This window comes from Suillus subaureus (genome assembly GCF_016647635.1).
Source record: "Suillus subaureus strain MN1 chromosome Unknown BJ212scaffold_45, whole genome shotgun sequence".
Classification (NCBI taxonomy): Eukaryota; Fungi; Basidiomycota; class Agaricomycetes; order Boletales; family Suillaceae; genus Suillus; species Suillus subaureus.
Window position 1 is genome coordinate 141,401 of NW_024538601.1, and position 24,720 is coordinate 166,120.

The following is a 24,720-nucleotide window of genomic DNA, read 5'->3' on the forward strand; positions in this document are numbered from 1 at the left end:
GCCCCTTTGTCAGGGAAGTATTCCAGGGTGCTCAGAACATGTTTATGAGCATATATGAACATATTCCTATTGTTATTTGACCCCCTGAAGCACCCTACATCAATAGGTACAATGTATATATGGGAAAACAAAAAATAGGTTCGCATTTTTTGGTTTCTAGCTATATGAACTTGGAAAATTGTCCCCAACATCTATTTAATAGTAGGAAGAATGTATCAGGAGCTCAGGACCATAGGGAAAGATCTTGTTGTGTAGTGCATCCCTCCTCTCCTGGTGATTTACCCCCTGTGAGAATTTTTGTTGTAGGACCGGACCTTAATTGAGGCAAGGAGCCTATTTCTATGTATATTTTGAGCAGATGTATCATATAGCTAGCCCAGGAAACACATAGGATCCTTCGACAGGAACAAAAAGATAGAAAATCGCATTTTTGACATTTTTGATGTTTTTCAGTATCTTACCCTTGCACATCCGGTCAGCAATGTTCCTATATAATCAGTAGTACATTCAAATATGTGTTTCATGTTAAGGATCAGCTAGATATAGGGCGGAAATGTGAGATATAATGTAAAGGGGTCTTTCTATTGATTAGATGCCTATATGATAGCAAAGCCTGTGATAAGTGATCAGAGACCTGGGATACCTCTCATATATGTCCCTCATGATATGATTAAAATTTTAGAAAGATCCATGAATGATTTACTGAATGATAGGCAAAAGAACATATGTGTGAAAAGTGACAATTGTCATTTTTTGACACAAAGTTACATTTATAGCTGATACAGGTCGAAGATTTCATTAAAATTATGTAGGATGGATAGTAAACTACATAAGGAACATATACTACCTATTGCCCTGAGGGTAGAGGATGGGTAGAAGGGATGTAGTGTAAATGTGTGTTGACTTAGTATTAAAGTCCTACTACTGCTCAACTGACCATTTTCGATGCTTTGGGTCTTTGAACTTTCTCACACTCAATTTCTTATCTATTTCACTTCCTCAGCACTCAATTCTTGTTGGATTGTTCTGTATATTTATACATATGATACTGAATGTATTTGGAATGTACTCCAAGTTTCTGATTATTAAATTTCGATGTTTTGAAGGTATTGGCCCTTTATCAGTAGAAATAGCAAGCATATGCAGTATCTCAAACCTACAACCTATTTTGAGCTGATCTTTGTCATAAAAGTAAGTATATATACTATTCTAATGATATCTGAACAGGTTGGATCATAGATGCAAGGGTAAGATACTGAAAAACATCAAAAATGTCAAAAATGCGATTTTCTATCTTTTTGTTCCTGTCGAAGGATCCTATGTGTTTCCTGGGCTAGCTATATGATACATCTGCTCAAAATATACATAGAAATAGGCTCCTTGCCTCAATTAAGGTCCGGTCCTACAACAAAAATTCTCACAGGGGGTAAATCACCAGGAGAGGAGGGATGCACTACACAACAAGATCTTTCCCTATGGTCCTGAGCTCCTGATACATTCTTCCTACTATTAAATAGATGTTGGGGACAATTTTCCAAGTTCATATAGCTAGAAACCAAAAAATGCGAACCTATTTTTTGTTTTCCCATATATACATTGTACCTATTGATGTAGGGTGCTTCAGGGGGTCAAATAACAATAGGAATATGTTCATATATGCTCATAAACATGTTCTGAGCACCCTGGAATACTTCCCTGACAAAGGGGCAAAAATGCGAAAGTGTTCTGTACCCTACTCTATGTTAAAAGTGCCCTGGAGGAGCAGTAAGCACACCAATGGACAAAAAAAGCGGTCTATTATATTATGCACATATATACCAACCTACTACTTATTATAGAGAGGGAGCTATTGTGGTGTGGTGGTGAAGCTCCAGTGAGGTGGGGAGGGTGTGGGAATAACTAATAATGTGAGGATTCCAAAAATGGGCGATGTTTTTGGTGTTGTGGGGTAATTCCCAGTGTGGGGATGATGGCCAGGAGCAATCTATTTTTAAGTGTTGTAGGTGGCCAAAAATGCGGACCTGTCAATGGCTGTGCTAGGGCACAAAATGAGGATTTGCACTGATGTATCAGCTGGTACTAGTATCTGCTGGGAGGATCTGTACTGATACATCACTCCTACAGCTTGGATGACTGACAGTTCCTCACATTTATGTATCACTATTTTATGACAGTTCCCATCTATTTGATGTATCATTATGACATTATGGACTGCACATCTTTCATCTACAGAACAGTGCACACAGAGACCAGTGCATCCAGGGCAAGACAACGTGACTGGTTGACTTAAAAATGCATCTTTCCTTCACAAGGTAAGGTAACCCCCCCACCAGATTTATAGAATTGTTACCTATATATAGTCAACCATGACATTATAGTCTGTTCACCAGTTCACTGATGACCAGGCCAACAAATTGGCATTCCATGTATGTAACACCTTCATTCAAAGATCTCATTGTGCTCAACATACACACTCTAGGCTAATGCAACATGACCTCCAGTCCAATGACATCCGCCTGTTTATTGTGCCAGTGTGCCCCAATCAACATCATCTCCAGCATGAAACAGCATACCTCAGACGGCAGAAATGAACTCAAGAATGCAGTACATGTTTCCTTCATCTCATCTGCAGGGTGGTAATCAGTAATCAGGTACTACCGTTACTCATACCCAATTGTTGATATGCGGAACAGAACCTGTCTGTTCAGAATCACAGTGACCAGTACCTCATCTTGATTGCCAGGCAGAATATGATGCGGCTGGGAGAGAAGAATGAAGTGCATGGGAGGGAATGTTCCTTAGCCATTTTTTTTCATAAACTGTCGCTGATCTGATGTGCGTGCTTGTTGGAGGCAGAAGATGATTCCAAGCAGTGAGCTTGAGAGAATGTTCTAGAGCCAATTGGATAACAGGTACTAGCATATAGGCAATCCAACTCACTGTGATGCCAATTCATTGTCATGTTCAATGGCAGCTGACATCAAGAGTGCTTCGCAGCGAACTGCCCCTCATCTTCCCTAGTGGTTGAGAACTAGGTAGTCGTGGATAGAGGCTGTATGTAATATGACCCTGAGATGCTCGGGCACTTCAGCTGCACAGCCTATGCTGTATAAGCTATGAAATGAACACAAGGATACAGCATGTACAATAACGCACCAGGAAGCAGTGTATTCAACTCTGATTTGTCCCAAACAACCATTATTCCCTGTTGCCTGCCCATCGCTCCTGAGAGACCTCCTTGTAAGTGATGATTTTGAAAATTGATTGATGAAAGCTGAGATGGCACTGCATCCCATGGTAGGAATTCTGGAGCATGGCTTCACCCAGCACTAAAACAAAAAAGACATCAGCAATGATGCCTCGCCAGAAATTTGAAGGACACACTGATGATGTCTGGGGTGTCATATACCTGCCAGGCGGACAGCAAATTATCACTTGTTCATTGGATGGCTTGCTGCGAGTATGGAACTTGAGGAGCAGAAAACAGATAGGAGAAGACTGGAGAGACGGAGAAAGTGAAGTGGAGAGCATAGCATTGTCTCCAGATGGGAAGACAGTGGTTAGCAGGAGTAAGGATGGTGCAGTGAGGTTGTGGGATATTGACACATGCAAGATCATTGCTAAATGGACAGGGCACACAAAGCTTGTGGTGTCTGTCTGCTGGAGTCGAGATGGTTGGAGAGTCTTGAGCGGATCTAACGATGGGACTGCAAGGCAATGGGGCATGGAAAGCGGAGAAACCATACTGGCACTGATCAAGACAGGACACAATGCTGTGTGGGCAGTCGTCTATTCACCAGACATGTCCTTGATTGCGACTGGATGGGAGGAAACCTCAGGGACTGGAAAACATGAGTGCTCAATTCAAATCTGGGACACAAAGACAGGCAGGCTTGTTGCATCTCTCAAAGGACACACAGTACAAGTGCATTGCCTGGCTTGGACCGAGGATGGGAAGACCCTTATCTCCAGGTCATTTGATTACTCCATTAGGACATGGGATACAACCAAGTGGGAGCAAACCACCTGTGACTCCCATGTATTGCGTCTAATTAGACGTGATTATAGATAGGGCTAGCACATCTAAAATGACAGACTTACAGCGCTTCCAAGCCTCCTTCAATATCTCTTGGATAAAGAGTGACTTATAATAACAGTAGCTATAGGTAAGTAAGTGTGGGATGTTGGTGCTAATGTTCCTGCTGTCCATTGCCATGCGCCTGCCATGTGAACCTTTGTGCCTGTCGTCATACATGATGAGCTCATTAAATGGGATATATTGACAGTGCGTTTTGACACTAAGCATGATAAATGAGGTACATTGCAACAGCATGATAGGTAAACTAGACTACTCCTCCACTTTCAAGAACAATACACTACTGGTCCTCAACCTCTTCCTCATCAGATGAGACAATGAACTCCGCACTTCTGAGAGCCTCACGATCCTGGGAAGGATTCTTTTTGGCCTTCTTTGATGACTGTTTGCTCTCCTTGTCTGTGTGACCCATGGTTTACGCAGTCTTGCGCTTGCGAGACTTGCCAGCGTCCAAACATTTCTTGTGTGGGTGCTGAACAGCTTCCCCTGCTGAATGGTGCGCATTGAGTTTGGCAGTGTGGGCTTTGACTTCCATGGGCATCAGAACAGTCCAGTAGCATGTCCGGCCCTTCAGTGCATCATGAAGCTTCTGGATCTCACCAACAGTCCTGATGTTTGAGGGACTGATGAAGTTGACATCTGCGGGCCATCCTACAAGCCAAACCGCATATGTTTCAACAATTGCTGTGTCGTAGTTGTTGTAATTCATTGCAATATCTTTTTCCCTGTCACTGCAACTGTCAAAGACATTAGATGAGTATCGCATGTCCAAGTTATGAAGCCTCACTGAGTCCATGGACAATGAGTTTTCGAACTTGCTTTTGCACGGCTTCCAATGAGTCGCACTCAATAAGATCTGTAGGTGTTTGATAAGGACAGTGGATGTGTGAAGATATGAGTACTTACTTTGATTTTGTGTGCAAGCCCACTGCTCATACTGTTGGAGGAAGTCAGCCATTGGAAGGTCATATACATCCTCCCAAAAGTTGTCTGAGTTATCTGTGCCATGCATTGTACTTTGGATCATGTCGTTGATGTGACTGCGAATGACAAATAAAGTTCTGTAGGTGCCTGTGTGAACACGCAACTCATCAAGCTTCAAAGTGAAAATAGGTTTAGTAGAATACATGCAACAGCTGGAGAGCTCACCTCCTTGACAATCCTTTCCGTTGTGACCAAAATGTCTCGTGCAGTGGCCATGTTATTTGCTTGCACATTACTTACCTTTTGCTCATGGTGCTCACTGAGAGCAGCCACATAAGTGGCCTTCTCATCCCTCATCAAATTTTGCATCTGGGGGTCCTCAGTGATCATTTCGCACAGCTCAGTCAATGTATACTGAGAGCCAATAGGTTGGTCTTATTGTGACAGAACATGAGTATGACTATGAGAGTAAGGAAAGGGATTTAGTGTACCACTGTTCATCTCCTTGGCTTTGGCATGAATGAGGGCATTAGTCAGGTGAATCTTGCGCATTGTGTGATACTTGGTCTGACTACTAATCATGTCATTGATATGTTTCAGAGTCACATGGTGAGTGTGCGAGAGTAACTCAACTGCATGTTTCTGTTCTTGCAGGTGTCTGACGATGGCATCATGTAAACACTTCGTGATTTCTGTCCTCTGGTCCTTCTTTATTTTCCGGGAGGCCTTCTGGGCATCTGACAGCCGAGCTGCTGTGGTCCGGCAATGAATTATGGGATGTGATGGGTTTCGTGCTGCCCAGGTGGATGAATTGGCATCATGGAGGGGCTCTGCCAGTGACTCTCCAGCGGCAGGGGATAGTGTGTGAGAGGCAGGAGTGAGTTCACATGTGTCAGGTGAAAATTCAGCAATGAAAGGAGTAGGAAGGACTGGTCCATTGTTGACAGCTGCTAACTCATCATGAGTCAGCAGCATCAGATATAATGATGGGTCCTCCATGTCAATACCATCCCAAAATTGGGGTGCATTGTTTGATCCTGTTTTTGAAGATCAATAAGAGTGGGAGACACACATACACAACATACCTTCATTTTCATTGAACATCCCCATGGAATATTCAGGTCCTCCATTGGCGATGAAATTTCCGTTGGTGTCGAAGTCATTTTCAGAGAAAATGAAGCTCATGTTCATCTGTGCAGGTAAGGAGTGTTGTTGCAGGGACACAATTAGAAGAAAAAAAGTGCTTGCCTCAGGAACCTGAGAATCACACCAACATATTAGGACGATGACATAGACAGGTCAATGAACCCTATAAAAAACGTCATTAATATCAATTGTTAGAGTCATATCAACTTACTATCATACTTTTTGGGTCACGAATTAGAGGAAGTTGATCAGGGGCGATAAGACACATCTCTGCTGGGATGACCTCAGTGTGATCCTTTAATCCAACTTGAATGCCAATGATGTTTGGATAGGTTGGTTGCTGGGGTGACCTCATCGCAGATCCAACTTGAATACTGATGGTGTTTGGATGGGTTAATTGGCGACCGAGTGTTGACAGTGACCTTCCTTTTACTAATTCACATCCTACAAAATGGATGAGGGGGAATCCCCAAGGTAAGGACACAATTGCAAGATTAACTTAACATTATAGTCAAACCTCGAAAATCTCACAACCTCTATCCAACTTGAATGCCAATGATGTTTGGAGAGGTTGGTTGCTGATGACCTCATCACAAATCCAACTTGAATGCCGATGATGTTTGGATAGGTTGGTTGCTGGGATGACCTCGTCACAAATCCAACTTGAATGCCAATGATGTTTGGATAGGTTGGTTGCTGGGATGACCTCATCACAAATCCAAAATGGTGTTCAGATAGGTTGGTTGCTGGGGTGGCCTCATCACAGATGTTCGGATGGGTTAATTGGCGATTGAGTGCCAACAGCAACTTTGTTTTACTAATTCGCATTCTATTAAAATGTAAGAGGGGGAATCCCAAGGTAAGGACACAGTCGCAAGATTAACATTAATAATATTATAAGTTTGAGTCAAGAGAAAATCTCATGACCCACCCATTTCCCCTAGTACCAAGTCTTGATTTTCAGTCTTCATACTATATGGTATCTAAAATGCATTCTAAGCCTCATCAGCAGAGTCCTCCTGTTACTCTGAACAGGCAGCGCATAGCTACTAAGCATTGGCTTGCAAAACCAGGGTAAGTTTTTTCTTTCTTTTCAATTCAAGTCGGGATGATTCCCTGCTATTTCAGAGTTCAAGACATGCAAAATGCAAAGGCACACATTCGGATGGTGAGGTCAGTCTAACGTTCACTCTCAAGTTGAAAGTTTGTACTTAAATATAATTGTAAGGAAGCGAGCCAAGTACAATTACCATTGTTTACTACCATCTGTTCCTGTTGCTGACTGCACCCATAGCAAAAAAAATGCCCCTGCAGAGGCAAATACACATGTCCCTTTGATCAGTTCACCCACACTTGATGGTCTTGATTCTCACAATATCACTCCTGAGGTTGACGATGGATCTATACTCACTATGGAGGATGACTTCTGGTGTTCCTGTGACTTGCTAACCCTGCAAAGCATTGAGAACACCACCAACTGCTGGCAAAAGGGATGGTCCCAGGAGTCTGAACATTTGTGGGATGATGCATATGAGAAACTACTTGAAGGTGCACAACAGAAGGGGGTATGAGAGACTACTATTTTTCTTGAGGAGTGTGGTGCACATGCTTTGGAGGGGAGGGAACTTCTTGAAAGTATCCAAGACATTGTGCATACCAGTTGCCCATATTGCAGGGAGCGGCTCAAGTACGATATCATTATACTACACGATTTGCTCATTTGCATTATTTCAGAGGTCAAATTCTTTGAAGTTAAAGTAGCTAACAGTAAAACTAGGTAGCTTGTAACTATGATAAGATGTTGAATAATGTCATATCGAAATGATGGCAAACAGATATCCAAACAATAGTGAACACATGTCGAATTGACGGTGAATGCATGTCAATTCAATGGGGAACATAGTGAAATGATAGGGAATGCATAGCAAACTGATGGCGCACACATGGCAAATGATGGCAAACATATAGCACACATTGTTGTATCTCCCAAAAATCGAACTTCCATAGAATTCTAAACCATACTGACCGCATTAAAGGTTAGAATCTGTTATATTCAAGCAATCAAAATGTGTAGCAGGTGCAGTGGGCCCAGATTAAGGACTATGATTGCATCTCACTGTCTAATCACCGATTACAAACATGCAGACTCTAGTTAAGGTGACCCCACATTTGTGTAGTCCAATGTCATTCAGTTATGGTTGCATATATACATCAATTTTTTAATCATGCAGAGTAGCTTGCACATTTTGTGAACTGAGCATAATAAAGATTCCATCACAAAGGTTTTACAAGTACTATGTGTATACATGGCTGAGACAGTGAACTACTACAAAGGTATCTACTATCTAGAGTTCACAGTGTGTCATCGTCTCCAACAAGTCATCAACCTGTGACCACAGTCCATCTGAGTCAGAGGATGAAGAAGGAGAAGGTGGGGATGGAGACGGCCAGAAAGTGCCACCTGGAATTGGGACTGCTCGCACTTTGCCTGCATGGTATTGGACAGTATATACTTCAAGCGCCTCCTGGAATGAAGGGTACCACTTCTGAACGTTACTGCTAACAAAGTGGGTGCATTCAGCCACATCAGCCCTGATATGAATGTCAATACTATTATAAGTGAAAGTACAACAACACTTACCAATGGTAAAATATACTGACTTCTTGACCGACCATGATCACCCAGAACCCTTCAGGCTTCAACCTGGTATGTGGTAGTGCGATCTCACTGGGCTTTGGAATCTGCATAGCTGGCAGTGGGGGAGGTGCAGCACTTGTGGAAGATTGTGTGTGTGATGATTGGCTTGAAGACAGCAGAGGGTCTTGTGGATATGAGCTAGTGGATAGATCAGGTACTAGGGTGGGTTGATTGGCATGCGATGAGTTCATATGTGATGCTTTGGAAAGGGTGATAGTCTCTTTGACAGTCTTGCACTTCCAGGTCACTGTGTCCAAAGCTGAACCTATTCAAAAATGTGAGTAAGTGACTGTTTGTTAGATCACATAGACCTGTGACCCTACCCAATATAGACATGCCTTCTGTCATATCCCATATGCCAGACATAGATCCCATCATATTCCCACGCTTTCCGGACCTATTTCCGGACCCCATATCCAACTCATTCCTGGATCCCCTATCCTGTCCACCCTATGCACATTCCATCCAGCAAGACATCTGGACTTTACCTCCTCTCAGATTCTGGACTACATCCACCACCTCACATATCTCAGTCCTGTTTCCGCCCTGCCTTCCAGATCCCCAGATCTCTGGACCTCTGGATATTAACTGTTACTATCTCTGGACCTATTCCCACCCTCCATCCGAGATCCTGGGCCTATCCCCATTTAGGCATCTCCACCTTTCCGGTTCTCGGTTATCTCTGTTTCCGTCTTGCTGATTGATCCTTGTACTAGTTTCATCTCTGAGTTCATTTACTTATGTTCTGTCTTACTTACCAATGTGTTTCCGCATGCTCGTACATAGCCTTACTCCTTTGCTTACTGATCCTCTTGGATAGCCTCTAGTATATAACCCCTGTACAACTACAGTAGAGTCCTCAGTCTGAATATCACCTTAGATCTGCCCAATCATCTTCTGGACTTCAGTCCATCTGAGTCTTGTCCTTTTCCATAAGGCCTAGGGAAGGATTCCCTAGGCCAGAATTCTGGACCTTCGGATTTGTCCCCTATGTCTCTGTCCCAAGTCTAGGGATTGCTTCCCTAGGCTAGAGTCTTGCCTTTCCAGCACTTACCCTCTTTCTGGACTTAGGTCCACTTCCTGTCCCTCTGACTCTACCTTAGGGTAGTCTACCTCCGTTTGCTTCTACATCGGACTTTGTCTGATGTAGCCCCTATTCCTTCCAGACCTCCGGACCTCCTGTCTTCTGTACCTCTGGACATCCTGTCCCTCGTACCTCCAAGCATCCTGTCCTTCGGATGTTCCGCCCTCCGTACCTTCGGACGTTCTGTCCTCCATACCTCCGGACCTCCTGTCCTCCATACTCCGGACCTCCAGACATCCTGTCCTCCAGACCTCCTATCCTTCCATCCTGTTTTCCTGTAGAAGTATTACCTTGCAGCAGGAACTCTCCTGAGCATTTCCTGCATCCCTCCGGAACTCTCCCATGCTCCTCCGGACATTTCCCACACTCCTCCGGAAGTCCTCCCACACTCTCCACCAGAGTAGCCAGCCTCCGGAAGTCCTCTGGACTTCGTCAGACCATCATCGGACTTCCTCTGAAATGAAGGGCACATACTCGGGTAAGGGGCACAGCGTACGAGCTGAGGCCAAGCCCCTCTGAGTCAGTCTCTCTTTCCTTTGAGCATGGTTCTTAACACCTTCAAGCAACTGGTGTAAGTCCCGGATGTGATCATCATGGTGGGAAACAACCGACGGTGAGGGAGTGCATGACATTGCAGATGTGAGAAACTTAGGGAAATGGTTGATCAAACACGGGGATAGATGGAAATGCATGCGAATCACAATGATGATTAGTCACAGCAAAAGTCCAGAGCATGTATGTACCATACCTGGCTTGTCTGAAAAAAAAAACTTATGCATAATCTGGGAGGATGACAAACACAGCAAGTCTGCACCAACATCTCTCTGCAGTCTATCCATCATATAGGTTCCTCACGAGATAAAAATGGGCTTCCCATCAACTGTGTGTCGAAGGTGGTCAAACACAGAGTGTTGGTTCAGCAAGCAGCCAACTATAAACAATGGCAGGAGACTTGCCTACAAGGTGAGTGTCCAGGTGCTCAAAAAGATCAGAACAAAACACTAACCTGGTTCATAGCAATGACAGCCATTGAACGCCAAGCTCTGGAAGCTCTCAGAGATCCCCCAACTTTCTCACTCAACATTGATGAGGACTTGGAAGATTTTAATTTTGGTGATGTATTGGATGGTACTGATACACTCCCCATCAGCAATGCTGGTGGGGAGTTTGGAGACCTAGCAAGAGGTGTTCTGGGCAAGGTCTGGAGATTGTGAGTGTGTGTATTAGCAGATGCTCAGCAATTGACATGCACATCAGAAAAGTCCATAATGATGGTGCTCGCAGGGTTCAACGTGTTGACAATTGCATGCACCATGATCATGTTCTGCGGAGGAATGTTGCTTTTAATGAGCAAATACAAGTGATGAGCAAAGCATACATTATATGGAGCCTTGAGAAATCACAGAAAGGCTTCAAGAATTTTTTTGATCGTCTATGCAGTGAAGAGACGGATGAGGTGATTGACTTCAACGGTGGCCAATGGCCAGTGACTGTGATAGATGCATTCTGTGAGTTACCACTTCGAAGTTTGTTTATCTTAAGATTTTGACATTATTTGTTCAACAGTTGCTGAGAAAGTCATTCTTAAAATATCATCAACAGACCATACAATTGCCTCTGCACTGGTTTGTCAAGGTGTTATGCCTTGCTCGCCAATATCACCAGCCACAGGCATAACATTAGAAGCTCTTGAATTATATCATGTGGCGCACCTGAGGAGCCCTCATTTATCGATCCAAGCATTCATTAAGACCATGTGCAATTTACATGGAGTACAACTGTCTCATCTCAAGTCCTGTGGTTCTCTATGTTAAACATATACAGGTTGAATTCCACCAGCACCTCTCACGCCAATTTTCGATTGCACTTGACTTATACCTTCAGATAAGATGGGTTGTGGCCTCACTTGTGGCAGAATTACTCCGACGCAACTCACCTGACTGGCGCCTCAAACACGCTTGTCCAGCATGCACTTACACACTAACTGGTGAACATCAGCTATGCTTCAAGATCCTATATGCCATGGATGGGAACAACTCCTTGAAATGAATTTTACGACGGTCACTTGACAATGACAATGACTCTCTTGGTGCATCGTCTGAGCTTCCCACTGGCCAACTGCTTGTTAGTGACCATTATCTATCTCATAACTTTGTCGACCAGTTTGCATGGGATAGCCTACATACTACAGGGGACAATGTGAGTGATTGATGCAGAGCTTCTATAGAAACTAACTATCAATTAGAGCCTGGCAGATAACTTGTGCGAAGGCTGGTGGAAAAATATGGACGACACAAAGACAAAAAAAGCATGGGGTATCTATGATGAAACTGGTATCTTTGTTGCTGTCTGCCGCCATGGCTTTTGTTTGCTCATCACAGACATGGTGCAGAGTGGGGAGCTGTGAGTGATATGTACTTTTGTTTGATGTTTCTGACAGGTGTTCCTACAGTGCAAAATATCCTCTAGCTATTGTTGCCAAGTTGCTAGATGCATTTGGTGGTGGTTTGGGTGGCGGTTATGACATTGGCTGTCAGTTTCGGACTACTCCGGACAATAGCTCTCTTGGACCCCTTGTGTGCTCATTATGTCATACATGCCTGGTTGGCGCATTTCATGGACATGTGCACAAGCGGTTATGTCAGCTTTTTTCACTGACAACCTATATCAAGGGTCTTGGGATAGAAGATTTGGAGACTTGCGAGCGGACGTTCTCCAAGTCAAATGCCCTTGCATCAGCTCTACAGTATACTAGTGTGTTCCATCATCAACAGGCCATCGATTCATACTTTGAGCATAACAATGAGTTTGAAGTATATGGCAATCTTTGTATGTCAGTCTCTTCAAGTGATCATACATGATGCACTCACTGACATGATTATCTGGGGGCTAGCAAATTTCTTGCATGGAAACTACAAGCAAGCTCTCAAGATCCTAGAAAACAGCAAGTTTGTCCTACCGAAGGTTATGCAAGACCTCAGAATCAAGGACGAGAGCATTTTTGAACGCTGGCTTGAAGACGAGAAAGCCTACCTTAAGGATCTAATGCAAGAGCCTGAGGAAGAGACAATTCAAATGGAATACTGGCAGAGATTAGTGAATCTCAGTGCGAGCAGGTGAGCTTAACTTTTCATGTATGTATCTCATGGCCACTGATACCCCCTCAAATAGTGTTGCTCTTGACGTGGCAATGAACTCCTTCACACCCTCTCAGCACAATACTCTACCATACAGTGCAGATCTTGCAAACACACGCAAAGCCAAGACCACACATTGTCATGCTCTTGAGGACTATGAGAGAAATTTAAGGTTGGTTCAAGCACTGGAATGCAAACTCAAGGTCATCACTCAATGGGTTTCAGAAGACAGAGAGTGGCAGAGGGTGGGGAGGCTTGTAGCTAACAGGAAGTATCAACGTGCACTAGACTGTCTAGAGGGTTTGGTTGTTGCTCGTATTTTTGAACTTGCAAAGATGAACAGGGCAGGGACAGGTGAGTTCAAGTCAAGCTTGATTTGTTTTGGTTGATTCTATCTATGGTTCAAGGTTACAAACTATGAAAACACATTGCAAGGGCTTTGCAGACACATTCTGCCACCATCAGATCCACCCTCAACACATACAATAAGCTTGCCAGTGCGGTGTACCCTCCCTGGCAGATACTCAAGTGGGAGGAGGTCGTCGAGTACGCCTTTCTTGCTGACTTTGATCTGCTATGAAACACACACTCCAATGTATCTCAATTGCCCTGGTCTTCACCAGCAGCTCGGAGTGCAATGGATCTTTATTTCAAAATGTGTCGAGCACATGAGGAGATTTGTCATCTAAATGTCAAGGTTTGCTGCCTGGTTACCTATATACATGATGAAGACAAGTATCTGCGGGTGTGTGAAGATCAGCTAATGGTTGTTAATCCTGCTCTTGCCCATCAGATTGCTATACATCAGAATGTTCATGGCTGGTTCAACTCCCACCATCTGAGGCAGCTTCATGATCACCACACCCTGGCAGGAGTATCCATACTCCTTGGCCATAGTAACAAGCTATGGATGCATACTCCACAGTAATGGCCAGTGACTTCTTTGTATCCATACTCTCCTTGTAGTACTGTCCCCTGGGCTTTTGTATCAATACTCTTCCTGTAGTACTACTGCCCCTGGCTTCTTGTATCAATACTCTGCAGGAAACACATCCACAGCTCTGCGCACTGACTAAGATGGCTGTATTCTGTGTTCTCACTTGTCCTTAATCAGATCCTATCAGATCTCTGGTAGATCTAGTAGTAGATCTTGATGTTCTATTGTCCTTCTCAATCACCTGGCTTCAGAGCCCAGTCCCTGGCTCAGTGAAGCTTCACAAACCGCCCATTTCTTTGTAGTATCCACATATGGAAATAACGGAGATTGTGAAAACATATGTTCTGTGGGCCAAAAGTGCTAATTCAGTGTAGTCACTCTGTTGTCACCAGTGGTAGTGAGGCAAGCAAGTATATTGAATGGTAATCAAGTCCTAAATACAAGTAGCCAGTGACAACGAAATGAAAATGCAAAAATAGTTGAAAATAGTGAAAAACAATCCATTACATCGTGCAGGATATTATCAATGGAGTGAGCAGGCCAGGGACCATGGACCACAAAGAGAGACAGTGATTGGACATGGAACATTGTATATTAGCTTGCCAAGAAGCATATGCAATGAGAGCTTCATTCTCTGGCATTGCAAAATTAGCTCTGGAAACTGCACGCTTATCCCACCACATTGCATGCCAATCAAAGTAGGCAACAACACGCCTCATCTCCTCCTGCAAGAGTACAACCTCTTCAGCCCATCTGTTAGCACATGCACGAGCTTTGCACCATTCGATGTGCATGACTGTTGAATCATCAGCAAGCGCCACACCAAAAAAAACCACAATTACCTTCCAAAAGCTCTTCTTCACCTGCACCATGATGTTGCTTCCAGATCCAAGAAACCAATACTAACCTTTGACCTTCCATTTCCACCTCCCCTCCTGCCTGTCCTTTTGTCATGCCCCAGATATCAGCATCATCAAGTTTCGGAAACTCAATCTGCCAGGTGAGTTTTGAAAGGTTAATGGCAAGGGACTCCAGGGCAAACCAAGCTGTCCGATACTTCATAGCAGCACTGTCTATCTTCAGTTGGACAGTATCAATAATGGCCTGTGACCTTGTATGGGCTCATTGGCCTCTAATCCAGTCCCTTTTGAAGCCGGTGAGGTGCTGTTTGAGTCGTAGGTGTTGACGAAGTTCTTGCAGACCATCATGTGCCTGGGCACAGCGCAGCTTCCACTTGATCTGACAAAGGTTGACATCACAAGCTATACCCAGATTCACCACAGCCGAAGGCAACCATAATTTAATACAGTGCACTGCCTCTTCAGGCATGTTGGGCGTGTCAGGTGACTCAGTTCACAGGTGTGCGACACATGGCATATACAATGTTTGTATCTGCACCCATTGCTCAATACAGCGGTGGAGTGCATTCATTTGTTGTTGCAGAAGAGAGAGTTGATTATCTGTGGCATGAGTGCCAATGTTTGCCATATCTATGGCTAGGCGCTGTCTAAGAGATCAAATATTAACCAAAATTTGTCATCCAGTGTGACGAAGGACTCACTGCAGGGATTCCAAATCAATACCTGCAGCTATTAGCACACTAGGGGATACCTCTGGATGCAGGGAGGAATCAACACCATCAGTGAGTTGTTGCCCTTCAAGTTGCGATAGTTCAAGCCTGACGGATGCTTGCATAGTGACTGCGACGCAAGTGTCAGGTATAAACCAACTTTGGAAACTCAGAGTACTTACCTGATGTATTTGTCTCAAAAGGGTTTGGTCAAGAACAGTCCGTCTCCCACTTGACTATCATTATCCGCCATTCACTAAGGCTTGCTGGAGGGATTGCCTCTTCAAAGTCCTGTAAGTCGAGGATATGTTGCTCGCGTTCTGGAATAGCTTCCTTAAGTTTCCATAAAAGAAATGGACCTAAAAGGTGACAAGTCAGTATGCAGAGGATATTTATGAGAGATGTAGTACATACCAAGATTGCATACTTTGCACCAGTTTAAATCCCCAAAATGATCATCGAGGATGTCTTGTCTTGACCCTGGACCCATTTCCCATGTGCTGGTAGCAATGGGGTTGATATTGGACCAGCCACATTCCACGGCTTTGCCATCTGTCCTTGCCATGCCCTTAATAAGGTTGAGGGAATACTTAGTCTGACAAGAAAGAATATGGGCAGGTAGGTGGAACTTTGGGACTACAAATGTTAAGACTTTGTCGTCAGGCTGCAAGTGCATTCTTGAAGGGTAATGTAACATTTGGGTCCAAAGGTGCTTGCTCCATTGACATGCAATGTCATAAGAGATATTGAGCACATCAACAGTGCTCGCATGCTGTAAGGTCGAAAAGAAGATGTAGTCCATGTTGACATATCTAACGACATAAGGATTCGCATTTAGATTAAAACAGAAATACACTTACTTTTCTCCTTTTTGCAGGTTGCTGACCAATGATGGATGAGTCAGATTGTGCCATGCACAGACGATAGCACCAACTCCTGTGGCTGCCATCCCACGTGCATTCTTTGTGTCAGCAAGGTTGACTGCATTGTGACTGGCACAAGAACTTTTCTAAATAACAAAGTCAGTCAGTTACACATCATCAACATCAGCTTCTCACCTCTTGTACCTGAGTGCCAGAAGCTTCAAGTACCTCCTTGAAACTAGACTGTTCCATGAAATATGCCCAGCCATTACTGAGGCTTGGATCCACTTGCTCGGAGGACTTGTTTCAGTGGCACAATCGAAAATTTGCATCAATAGCAAGAAACAATCCATAGAGCCACCTGTCCAAATGTGAGCATGTACCATAGTAAAGAAATGAGAATATAAATGTACTTCATATGTAGTGGAACATTATCCCAATCTGCAGGTAAATTCCTCCCTGGCTGAGGACAGGCCGGGCAAAGCACTGCGAGCTCTCCCTCCTTTGTTCCAAGAACCCCGTTAGGGTCATGGCCGTGGCCAGCTCATAAAAGGGAAGTGATATGACGATGTTGGCGACTCATATGCAAGAATGATTCATAGCGACCCTAAAGATCTGTTAGCAAAGAGAACAAATACCCAAAAAGTCACTTGCCTTTGGTTGACGTGTGCCAGTGTTGTCTGTCAGACGTGCGAGCAACTGATAATACTCGAATGCTGAGCCTTTCGACTCAAACGTGTACATCTGAAAATGGTCGAGCAGTTGGAACATTGCAGCTGTCCATGGGTTGGTAGTTGTAGCTGGGTACCAGCATGCATGCAACAGCTGAATGTTGTGTGTCTGTGCTGTTGCGCAGTTACAAAAATTGAGTGCGACTCTATGAATACTGTTTATCTCCAGAACGACGAAATCATCATCAAAGGCTAGGGAAGGGTTACAACACTGGAGTCCTGGAGGGTGACCAAGTTGGATACAGTGGCTGAGATCATGGAGCGAAATGCACTGGAAATACAAACCAGTCCATATCTATACATGGGTGAATAATGTATCAATGTATAGAAATCAAACATACCTCCATGTGATGCAAAGGCATCACAGTGTGCTGTATGACAATACATCCTTGACAGTACAACTGAGATCCTTCACAATCCCTACAGCGCACAACAGGTTCATTCAAGCACCCAGGCAAGCCTTGGCATGCCTGATACAATGTGGCTTCTCCACGCCCTTCAAGTCTGATGAACTCCTTGAGAAATTTATCGCGCTCGGGAATCCATAGCTTCTGGGGTTCATCCTGGAGCATAGTGAACAAGATATGTGCAAACAAGTAAGAAAGATACTTACTCCTGCTGTATGTTTCCTCTTCATTTTAATAGGCTCCGCATCAACATTTGTGTCTGCAAGGTAGTCAACATAAGCTTCATCCACGATGTTGAAATTGAAAGCCTCCAATACTCCTTCCAGTAGGGTTACAGGTAAAACAACATGCGGGTTTGGCATTGCTTGAGGCACATGAAAGTATGAGGTCTTGACTGAGTGATTATCCCTGTGTGTGACATCAATAGATGTATGCGCATGATACATGCTTCCGGATAGAGAATGGTCTTGAGTGTCATTGTTATGTTGATGCCTAGCCTCAGCAGCATATCGTGCTGTATTTTCTTCAATAAATTGACGATCATACTTAGTCAATTTTCGACATCGTCCTTTGAGAATGGGGGCCATGATGTGTAGCTAAGGTAACCTAGTCAACAATGTCCAAGGTATCACATGATATTATCAAACAGCACATATGTAATATGTATTAATAGCTAACCTGCCAAATGAGCCTGTCATTGAATAGAGCGTCATCAAGGGCTTGTGGGTCTTGATCTGCAAGACATAAGATTTCCTCCTTGGCTGCAACCCAGAGACATGATGTATGAAGAACATGCAAACATTCAGCTTTGAGATAAGTAGTGCACAGACCATGAAAATTTGCAACCAATGTCAATAGCTCCTCAGCATCCTTCAGCAAAGTGTGAGCCTGTGATAGTTGTTCCAAGAACTCAGGTCTGATTAAGTTCCACCCTCGCTCATCTATGTCCTGAAGAACAGCGCCCACACAGTCTTGACACCCATTGTGATTGCGACTGCCACCGGTGTACATCCTGCTCAATATTTTGCCAAGGGTGTCAAAGGCGTCTTGTGTGCCCTGTACAGTGGCTCAAAAAACTGTCCGCATGTTTTGACATTTTTCACTATCTATGATATTGTGTGAGAACTAACAAATGGCTCAAGGACATGGTTATACCACATTGTAGTATGGCTTCAGGGCTTTCATTTGAGCCCTACACTGTGGGAATCGGTGGAGATATGGTGGAGATACAAGGTTCACAAAATGGTGACTCATGCGGACAGTTTTTTGAGCACATATTAAAACTATATAAATCATCATTTATGACACCATAACAATCATGCCACCATTAAATAAATTATAAAGTGGTGTCATTATGTCATTTTAAAACCATATCTAACTATACAAACCAAAAATTTCCATATGTCATGGTTATATTCACCATGAAAGCCACCCCCCTGCTCAAAGGGATAATATCCTCTCTCTTTCCTATTCTGGCCTCTCTGCTTGTCAAATTTCCTCTAGAACTGGAGTATCCAAGTCCACTGTGGCCAAGTTCATCAAAGAAAGTCACACAGACAAGGAAAACTTCTGTGAAGGGCGTCCATCGAAGCTCACCTCTACTGATAGGAGGGCTATTATTCAACATATCACTACAGGAAAGGCTGATAATGCTGTCCAGGTCACCTATTACATCAATTCCACCATCACATTCCCTGTCTCTTCACACACTGTGAGAAACATTCTCAAGACAGCTCATCTCAAGTCAGTAACAAGGAAGAAAAGGCTCTCCTCTCTATCACACATATGCAGAGATGACTAACCTTTGCCTTAGCCCATCAGAATTGGATTACATGGACTGGAAGCATGTTATATGATCATATAAGACCACAATAAATAGGATTGGGTCAGATGGCAAGGTATATATGTGAAACAAGAAGGGTGCTAGTCATCTCTGCATATGTGTGATAGATGGCCACAGTGGACTTGGATACTCCAGTTCTAGAGGAAATTTGACAAGCAGAGAGGCCAGAATAGGAAAGAGAGAGGATATTATCCCTTTGAGCAGGGGGGTGGCTTTCATGGTGAATATAACCATGACATATGGAAATTTTTGGTTTGTATAGTTAGATATGGTTTTAAAATGACATAATGACACCACTTTATAATTTATTTAATGGTGGCATGATTGTTATGGTGTCATAAATGATGATTTATATAGTTTTAATATGTGCTCAAAAAACTGTCCGCATGAGTCACCATTTTGTGAACCTTGTATCTCCACCATATCTCCACCGATTCCCACAGTGTAGGGCTCAAATGAAAGCCCTGAAGCCATACTACAATGTGGTATAACCATGTCCTTGAGCCATTTGTTAGTTCTCACACAATATCATAGATAGTGAAAAATGTCAAAACATGCGGACAGTTTTTTGAGCCACTGTATATACATCAATGATATACATGATATTAATCATATATGCAGATTAACATACCTGGTCAGCTCCCTGGCCCTGCCTCCACCTATGTCGCGCCTTCATGCATTCACCACCAATGTGTCTAACGAATATGATCCCTTAGTTTTTCCTGACAGGTAATTTAATACTGGACTCACCTCAAGTAATGTGTTTGTTTGCTTTTTTGACGTCTTGCGCAACACTCTTGGGATGTTGATGTGTGATTGTGTCCCATATGTGCTGACAGAGGTGCATGATTATGTGTAAGGCCTGTAAGGAATGTATACTTGTTTAATGGTTGATTGTTGATGCTTGTACCATGGGCACAGCCACAACTTCGGGACACCTGTTTTACTCTACCTTACCATGCAAAAACACCATTATTCTACTGCATTGCTACTGTGTACAATACTGTTGAATATACTATTGAATCTGAATCACCCAAAAAACAAACTAAGGGCAAGCACTTCCTGAAAACCATGATATGAATGCTTAGCAGTCATTGATACTGATCTTTTAATCAAAATTTGCATAGCCATTCCAGCATAAAAATCAAGAAACATGATACATTCAAGCAAGAAGTACATATGCGCGGGATGACATTAGCTAGGCTACATATTCTACTAGTCAAACTGGCAACTGAGACACAGAACTGTCATTTAAGGCCTGTGCATATGCAATATCGGCGGCAGTACAAGAGGAGTAGCATCCAAAGCATGCACCTGGAATGCCAACCACATGAGCATGAACATTGTGCCTAGGAAAAATGTGAATACAATAAAAACAAAATGATGAGGTACATACCAGCCCTGAAACACTCCAGTCTCACGTCCCACAGTAATGACATACCAGCACAGGGAGGCAGACATACTCATGTGCAAGGTAGATCCAGAAGTTGCGTGGTCGATGACAGCTGAAGGAGTTGTGCATGAGGTAGGTACAACTTGAGTGGGGGTGGTGGGGGTAGCAGCAACTATAGCAGGGATGGAAGTCACAGCCGAAGGAGTTCCTGGAACTTGTGGGGTACTGGTGCTGTCAGTTGCTGAGGTTGCTGAGGACAGACTCTCAGTGTCCTCAGTCCCAGAATCAACTGCATCATTAGCCGCATCTGCAACAATCAAAATAAGTGTGTTGAGCTAAGGATGATTGCGTTTTAAAAAAATTACCTGGAGTGAAAAACGGCTGAGGGTCGCTATAGATACCACAGAGGTAACATTGGCGGGTGTGCATGTGATAAACACACACTGGGCAACCACCCGAGACAATCAGGTCCTGAAGAGTACCAGGAACTCCTTTGTCAACTAGATTGTGAGCCTGGGTAATAGCTAAAGCAAGGATTCAGCGAAGCAACAAGCACAGGCCACACAAACCTACCATGCTGGGTGCGTACAAGCTCCAAGGCACTGGCAAGTTCAGAGAAAGTGAAAGTTTCATCCGACACCAGGCTGGGAAAAACTTTCATTTTAATCAAAAGAGGCAGTGACAAGCAGTGACGCGGAGTGAAAAATGAACTTAGGTGAGTAAAAACAGCTTAGCTTTTAAGCATCTCGGCCAACTCCAGGTATTGAGGCCTTCTCATTGGTCAATTAGAAATAATTCAAATTCTGTTCTAAATGGAGTATTGATACACAGCTGGGAGGATGTGAGGACGGAGTCAGATGACCTAAAAAAACACAAGGTATGTGTCATTAAGCTGAAATTATGACATTCATTTACCTTGGCACCAGTTAACAGATGCCTGGGGCCTCATGGATTACTCATGAACAATCCAACTTCCTGAAAAGCAAGGTGGATGGCTTCTGTATGAGCCAGCTGCAAGGGGATGTAGCCGCGTACATAACTAACACCAACCGAGAATGGTTCACTAAATGGCCTGAGGTTGCAGAGCATTTCAAAGATCACACTGGTCGCACGCTTATGGAAAATGAGTTGACAAATGAGCAAATGAAGCAGTTGGGCGTTTACACTAAACAATGTCATGCTGTACATGTATCTCCTTTAAAATTTCATTTCAGTTTAACCTTACAAATATTTAAAATAGCAAATACATTCATTTTTGTACCATGTGTCCTCTGCATCAGGAAGGTCATGCATGACTCAGTTCATGAAAACAATCACCAAAATCATGAGTTCTACTACCAATCACACCCATGGTCCCTCAGCGGTAGAACACTATATTCAAACCAAGTACAAGTCAAATCCCAATGTCAAGGCCAAGATCAAAACTCAATTGAAGAACAATGACCATGATCAAAAACGCCATATCTCTGCACTTTGTTTGGAAGCAGCTAAGTCAATGGCTGCTTGTGGGGATAGTTTTGTGAGTCAGATGGAGAATGAGGCAAAAATGGAGTGCGCTCGTCATGCTGAGGAAGTGAGGATGGAACTTGAGGCTCTGTGTAATCCATCCGAGGTCATGAGACTACAGTAAGTACTCTATTGGAATCTTGAATCATGCTGAAACTCGCACAGATCTCTTGAAGGCCTCAGTGGTGTGGTCGGTCAGCTTCTGGACATTATTCATGAGACAACTGGATGGCATGGGAGCATGTACCTTGGAGGACCTGATCCTCAGGTGAATGGTGAAGTTCGTGTCTTCAGCTTTCACCACGGAAAGGGTGCTACCAGGTTCAATTTTCGTGAGACATTGACCAACCATCATGTGTGCATTGTAGAACCATTCACTGCCTTTTTGAAAGGCACATTCAGTAGTAAGTTTTTAAAGCTCTTCTCCTTGGCAAATACTAACTCATTTACATAGGCGCTACATCTACAAAGACTTCACCTCAAGATGTCATCAATATCACTGCAGTAGAGCCTGCTATCAGTATCGCCACACTGGTCCCTAATATCACTGCACCAGTCCCTAACATCGCCACACCAGTCCCTAGCTTCACCACACCTGTCCTCAGTATTGCCGCACCAGTTGCTACACAGACCTCTCCTCTGGCTGCTCTCCATGGCTTAGGTGAAAGTAGCATGCTTCAAAATGGGATCCACTATTCATTGGATGAGCTACTATCATTTGATCCAGATTCAATTGATTTTTCACAGGTGGACACAAGTTCATTCAGCCTACCAATGCTTTCAGGGCCACCTCCTTCACCCAGGTGTCCAGATTTGCCAATTCTTCCTGCACCACCTGTGGATGGTCAAGATTCCCCCATGTCATCCTATGATGGGAATGCTGCTGCCACCAATGCGCCATTCATGTCATCACCTCCACGTTTCCACAGAATTGAGTCAAATGGGGCTCTCAAGGAATCTTGCGCACCTCACCCACATCCAGTGACTAAAGGCACAAAAATCCCTTCCATATATGATCATTTTGACATTCCATCCTCAGCATCTCCAGCACCTCTGATGGCCACTGAGGTACCTAGTAAGGTACCCATGCCACTTGCATCGGAAGTGTCTTCTGACCTTCCAATTCACACACCCTCAATGTCTCTGCCCACTGCTGCTCCCTCTGCATCTGAGGAGTTGGGTGCTTTTTCAGTGTCTCTTCCAGCAGCCGCAACTCTCATCTCATCATCTCCATCAGCAACTCCTATGGAAGATTCTCAGATGGACGATCCTTCTCCAATGGGCAATTCTCCGCCAAACACAGATGTCACCATGCAGCAGCCATTTGATGATATCATCAATCAATCATGCCATTGCAGCAACTGCTCCCATGTTCCGTCGACACGCTTGGAGGAAGCTAATCACATTGGCAGTGAGAACACCATGAAGAAAGGACACAATAGGGCACGTAAGTCACTTGCCTAGTGGTTTGCAAGGCTCGTTTTTGGTGCTCTTGATTTCTGGGTGCTGTCTTGCTGATTTTTGGTGTTGTTGTGTTATTTTATTGCTACTGTCATGCTATCTTGTTGCTGTCATGTTACTGTGTTCGTCATAATACTAGAGTAATACATTGATTTTGAAGTACCCACTAAGATTGAAAATCAGACAGTCAGGGCCATGAAAATACACTGGTTGGCGCTTCAAAAATTAGTGACACACAACCAATGAGGATGTGGTGGGGACTTGTACTTAAATTTGTGGTTTCGCTTATGAGGAACCGGTGGTACTGCTTAAACAAGATATGCGGGGATGGGCCGCAGACATCAGAAATGCATATGAAAAGTGTATTAATAAAAGGAAGCCCCCAAGGAAGCCAGGAATATACCGAAATAGGTACAAATTGATGTATTGATACAAGGCAATGTCCCAGGAAGCCGAGGGAAGCCAGAACATAAGTATGAGTCCATGTTTTGATACAAAGAAGCATCACAAAGGAAGCTAGGAATATACCGAGAAGCCAGATATAGGTACATGTAGGTGTATTGATACAAGGAAGCATCCCAAGGAAGCCAAGGGAAGCAAAAAATAGGTACAATGTAGGTGTATTGATACAAGGAAGTGTCCCAAGGAAGCCAAGGGAAGCAAAAAATAGGTACAAACCCATCTACAAGTCCATGTATTGATACAAGGAAGCATGTATCAATACATTGTGGAGACTTAGGATCCTCACCAAGTATGCATCCATCGTTTGTTACAATACCAGGTCTTTTATTAATACATATGACAGTATAGCCTCTCATGATATATCAAAGCTCCCTGGTTTCACTGGGACACTAGTCCCTGGTCTAAGTGCTTGCACGGGTCTTGGAGAGAGTGCCAGCATGCCAGATCCCTGGATTCCCAATA

General features: G+C 43.7%; 7 protein-coding genes across 7 annotated transcripts; 3 read left to right on the forward strand and 4 right to left on the reverse strand.

Moving 5' to 3' along the window:
- Positions 1-4,523: 4,523 nt before the first annotated feature.
- Positions 4,524-5,812, reverse strand: BJ212DRAFT_1213435 (uncharacterized protein; the record flags this gene model as incomplete). The annotated part of the gene is made up of 4 exons (XM_041329268.1): positions 4,524-4,833; positions 4,999-5,192; positions 5,246-5,339; positions 5,466-5,812. Coding segments are annotated over 4 exons (945 nt in total), but the record flags the coding sequence as incomplete, so codon positions are not given.
- A 1,342-nt stretch (positions 5,813-7,154) lies between these two features.
- Positions 7,155-7,737, forward strand: BJ212DRAFT_1303589 (uncharacterized protein; the record flags this gene model as incomplete). Its single annotated transcript, XM_041333443.1, has 3 exons — positions 7,155-7,240; positions 7,295-7,339; positions 7,461-7,737. The coding sequence occupies 3 exons, from the start codon at positions 7,155-7,157 to the stop codon at positions 7,735-7,737; spliced, it is 408 nt and encodes a 135-aa protein (XP_041187866.1).
- Positions 7,738-8,640: 903 nt separating this feature from the next.
- Positions 8,641-8,878, reverse strand: BJ212DRAFT_1210449 (uncharacterized protein; the record flags this gene model as incomplete). The annotated part of the gene is made up of 2 exons (XM_041329222.1): positions 8,641-8,758; positions 8,808-8,878. Coding segments are annotated over 2 exons (189 nt in total), but the record flags the coding sequence as incomplete, so codon positions are not given.
- Positions 8,879-10,967: 2,089 nt separating this feature from the next.
- On the forward strand, positions 10,968-13,982 carry BJ212DRAFT_1449386 (uncharacterized protein; the record flags this gene model as incomplete). The annotated part of the gene is made up of 9 exons (XM_041338685.1): positions 10,968-11,147; positions 12,052-12,147; positions 12,248-12,351; positions 12,401-12,777; positions 12,842-13,064; positions 13,120-13,257; positions 13,521-13,631; positions 13,719-13,832; positions 13,958-13,982. The coding sequence occupies 9 exons, from the start codon at positions 10,968-10,970 to the stop codon at positions 13,980-13,982; spliced, it is 1,368 nt and encodes a 455-aa protein (XP_041187868.1).
- A 414-nt stretch (positions 13,983-14,396) lies between these two features.
- On the reverse strand, positions 14,397-17,758 carry BJ212DRAFT_1449387 (uncharacterized protein; the record flags this gene model as incomplete). The annotated part of the gene is made up of 16 exons (XM_041338686.1): positions 14,397-14,455; positions 14,690-14,818; positions 14,865-15,068; positions 15,093-15,143; positions 15,210-15,369; positions 15,391-15,529; positions 15,584-15,722; positions 15,811-15,951; positions 16,007-16,404; positions 16,453-16,601; positions 16,651-16,732; positions 16,772-16,816; positions 16,869-16,998; positions 17,023-17,062; positions 17,110-17,481; positions 17,528-17,758. The coding sequence occupies 16 exons, from the start codon at positions 17,756-17,758 to the stop codon at positions 14,397-14,399; spliced, it is 2,469 nt and encodes an 822-aa protein (XP_041187869.1).
- A 2,897-nt stretch (positions 17,759-20,655) lies between these two features.
- BJ212DRAFT_1303593 (uncharacterized protein) lies at positions 20,656-21,490 on the reverse strand (the record flags this gene model as incomplete). The annotated part of the gene is made up of 5 exons (XM_041333444.1): positions 20,656-20,785; positions 20,833-21,136; positions 21,195-21,220; positions 21,272-21,353; positions 21,403-21,490. 5 exons carry the CDS (start codon positions 21,488-21,490, stop codon positions 20,656-20,658), a joined length of 630 nt encoding a protein of 209 aa, XP_041187870.1.
- Positions 21,491-21,762: 272 nt separating this feature from the next.
- Positions 21,763-24,042, forward strand: BJ212DRAFT_1303594 (uncharacterized protein; the record flags this gene model as incomplete). The annotated part of the gene is made up of 6 exons (XM_041333445.1): positions 21,763-22,017; positions 22,070-22,455; positions 22,501-22,667; positions 22,704-22,739; positions 22,790-23,782; positions 23,957-24,042. The coding sequence occupies 6 exons, from the start codon at positions 21,763-21,765 to the stop codon at positions 24,040-24,042; spliced, it is 1,923 nt and encodes a 640-aa protein (XP_041187871.1).
- Between the last annotated feature and the right edge of the window lie 678 nt (positions 24,043-24,720).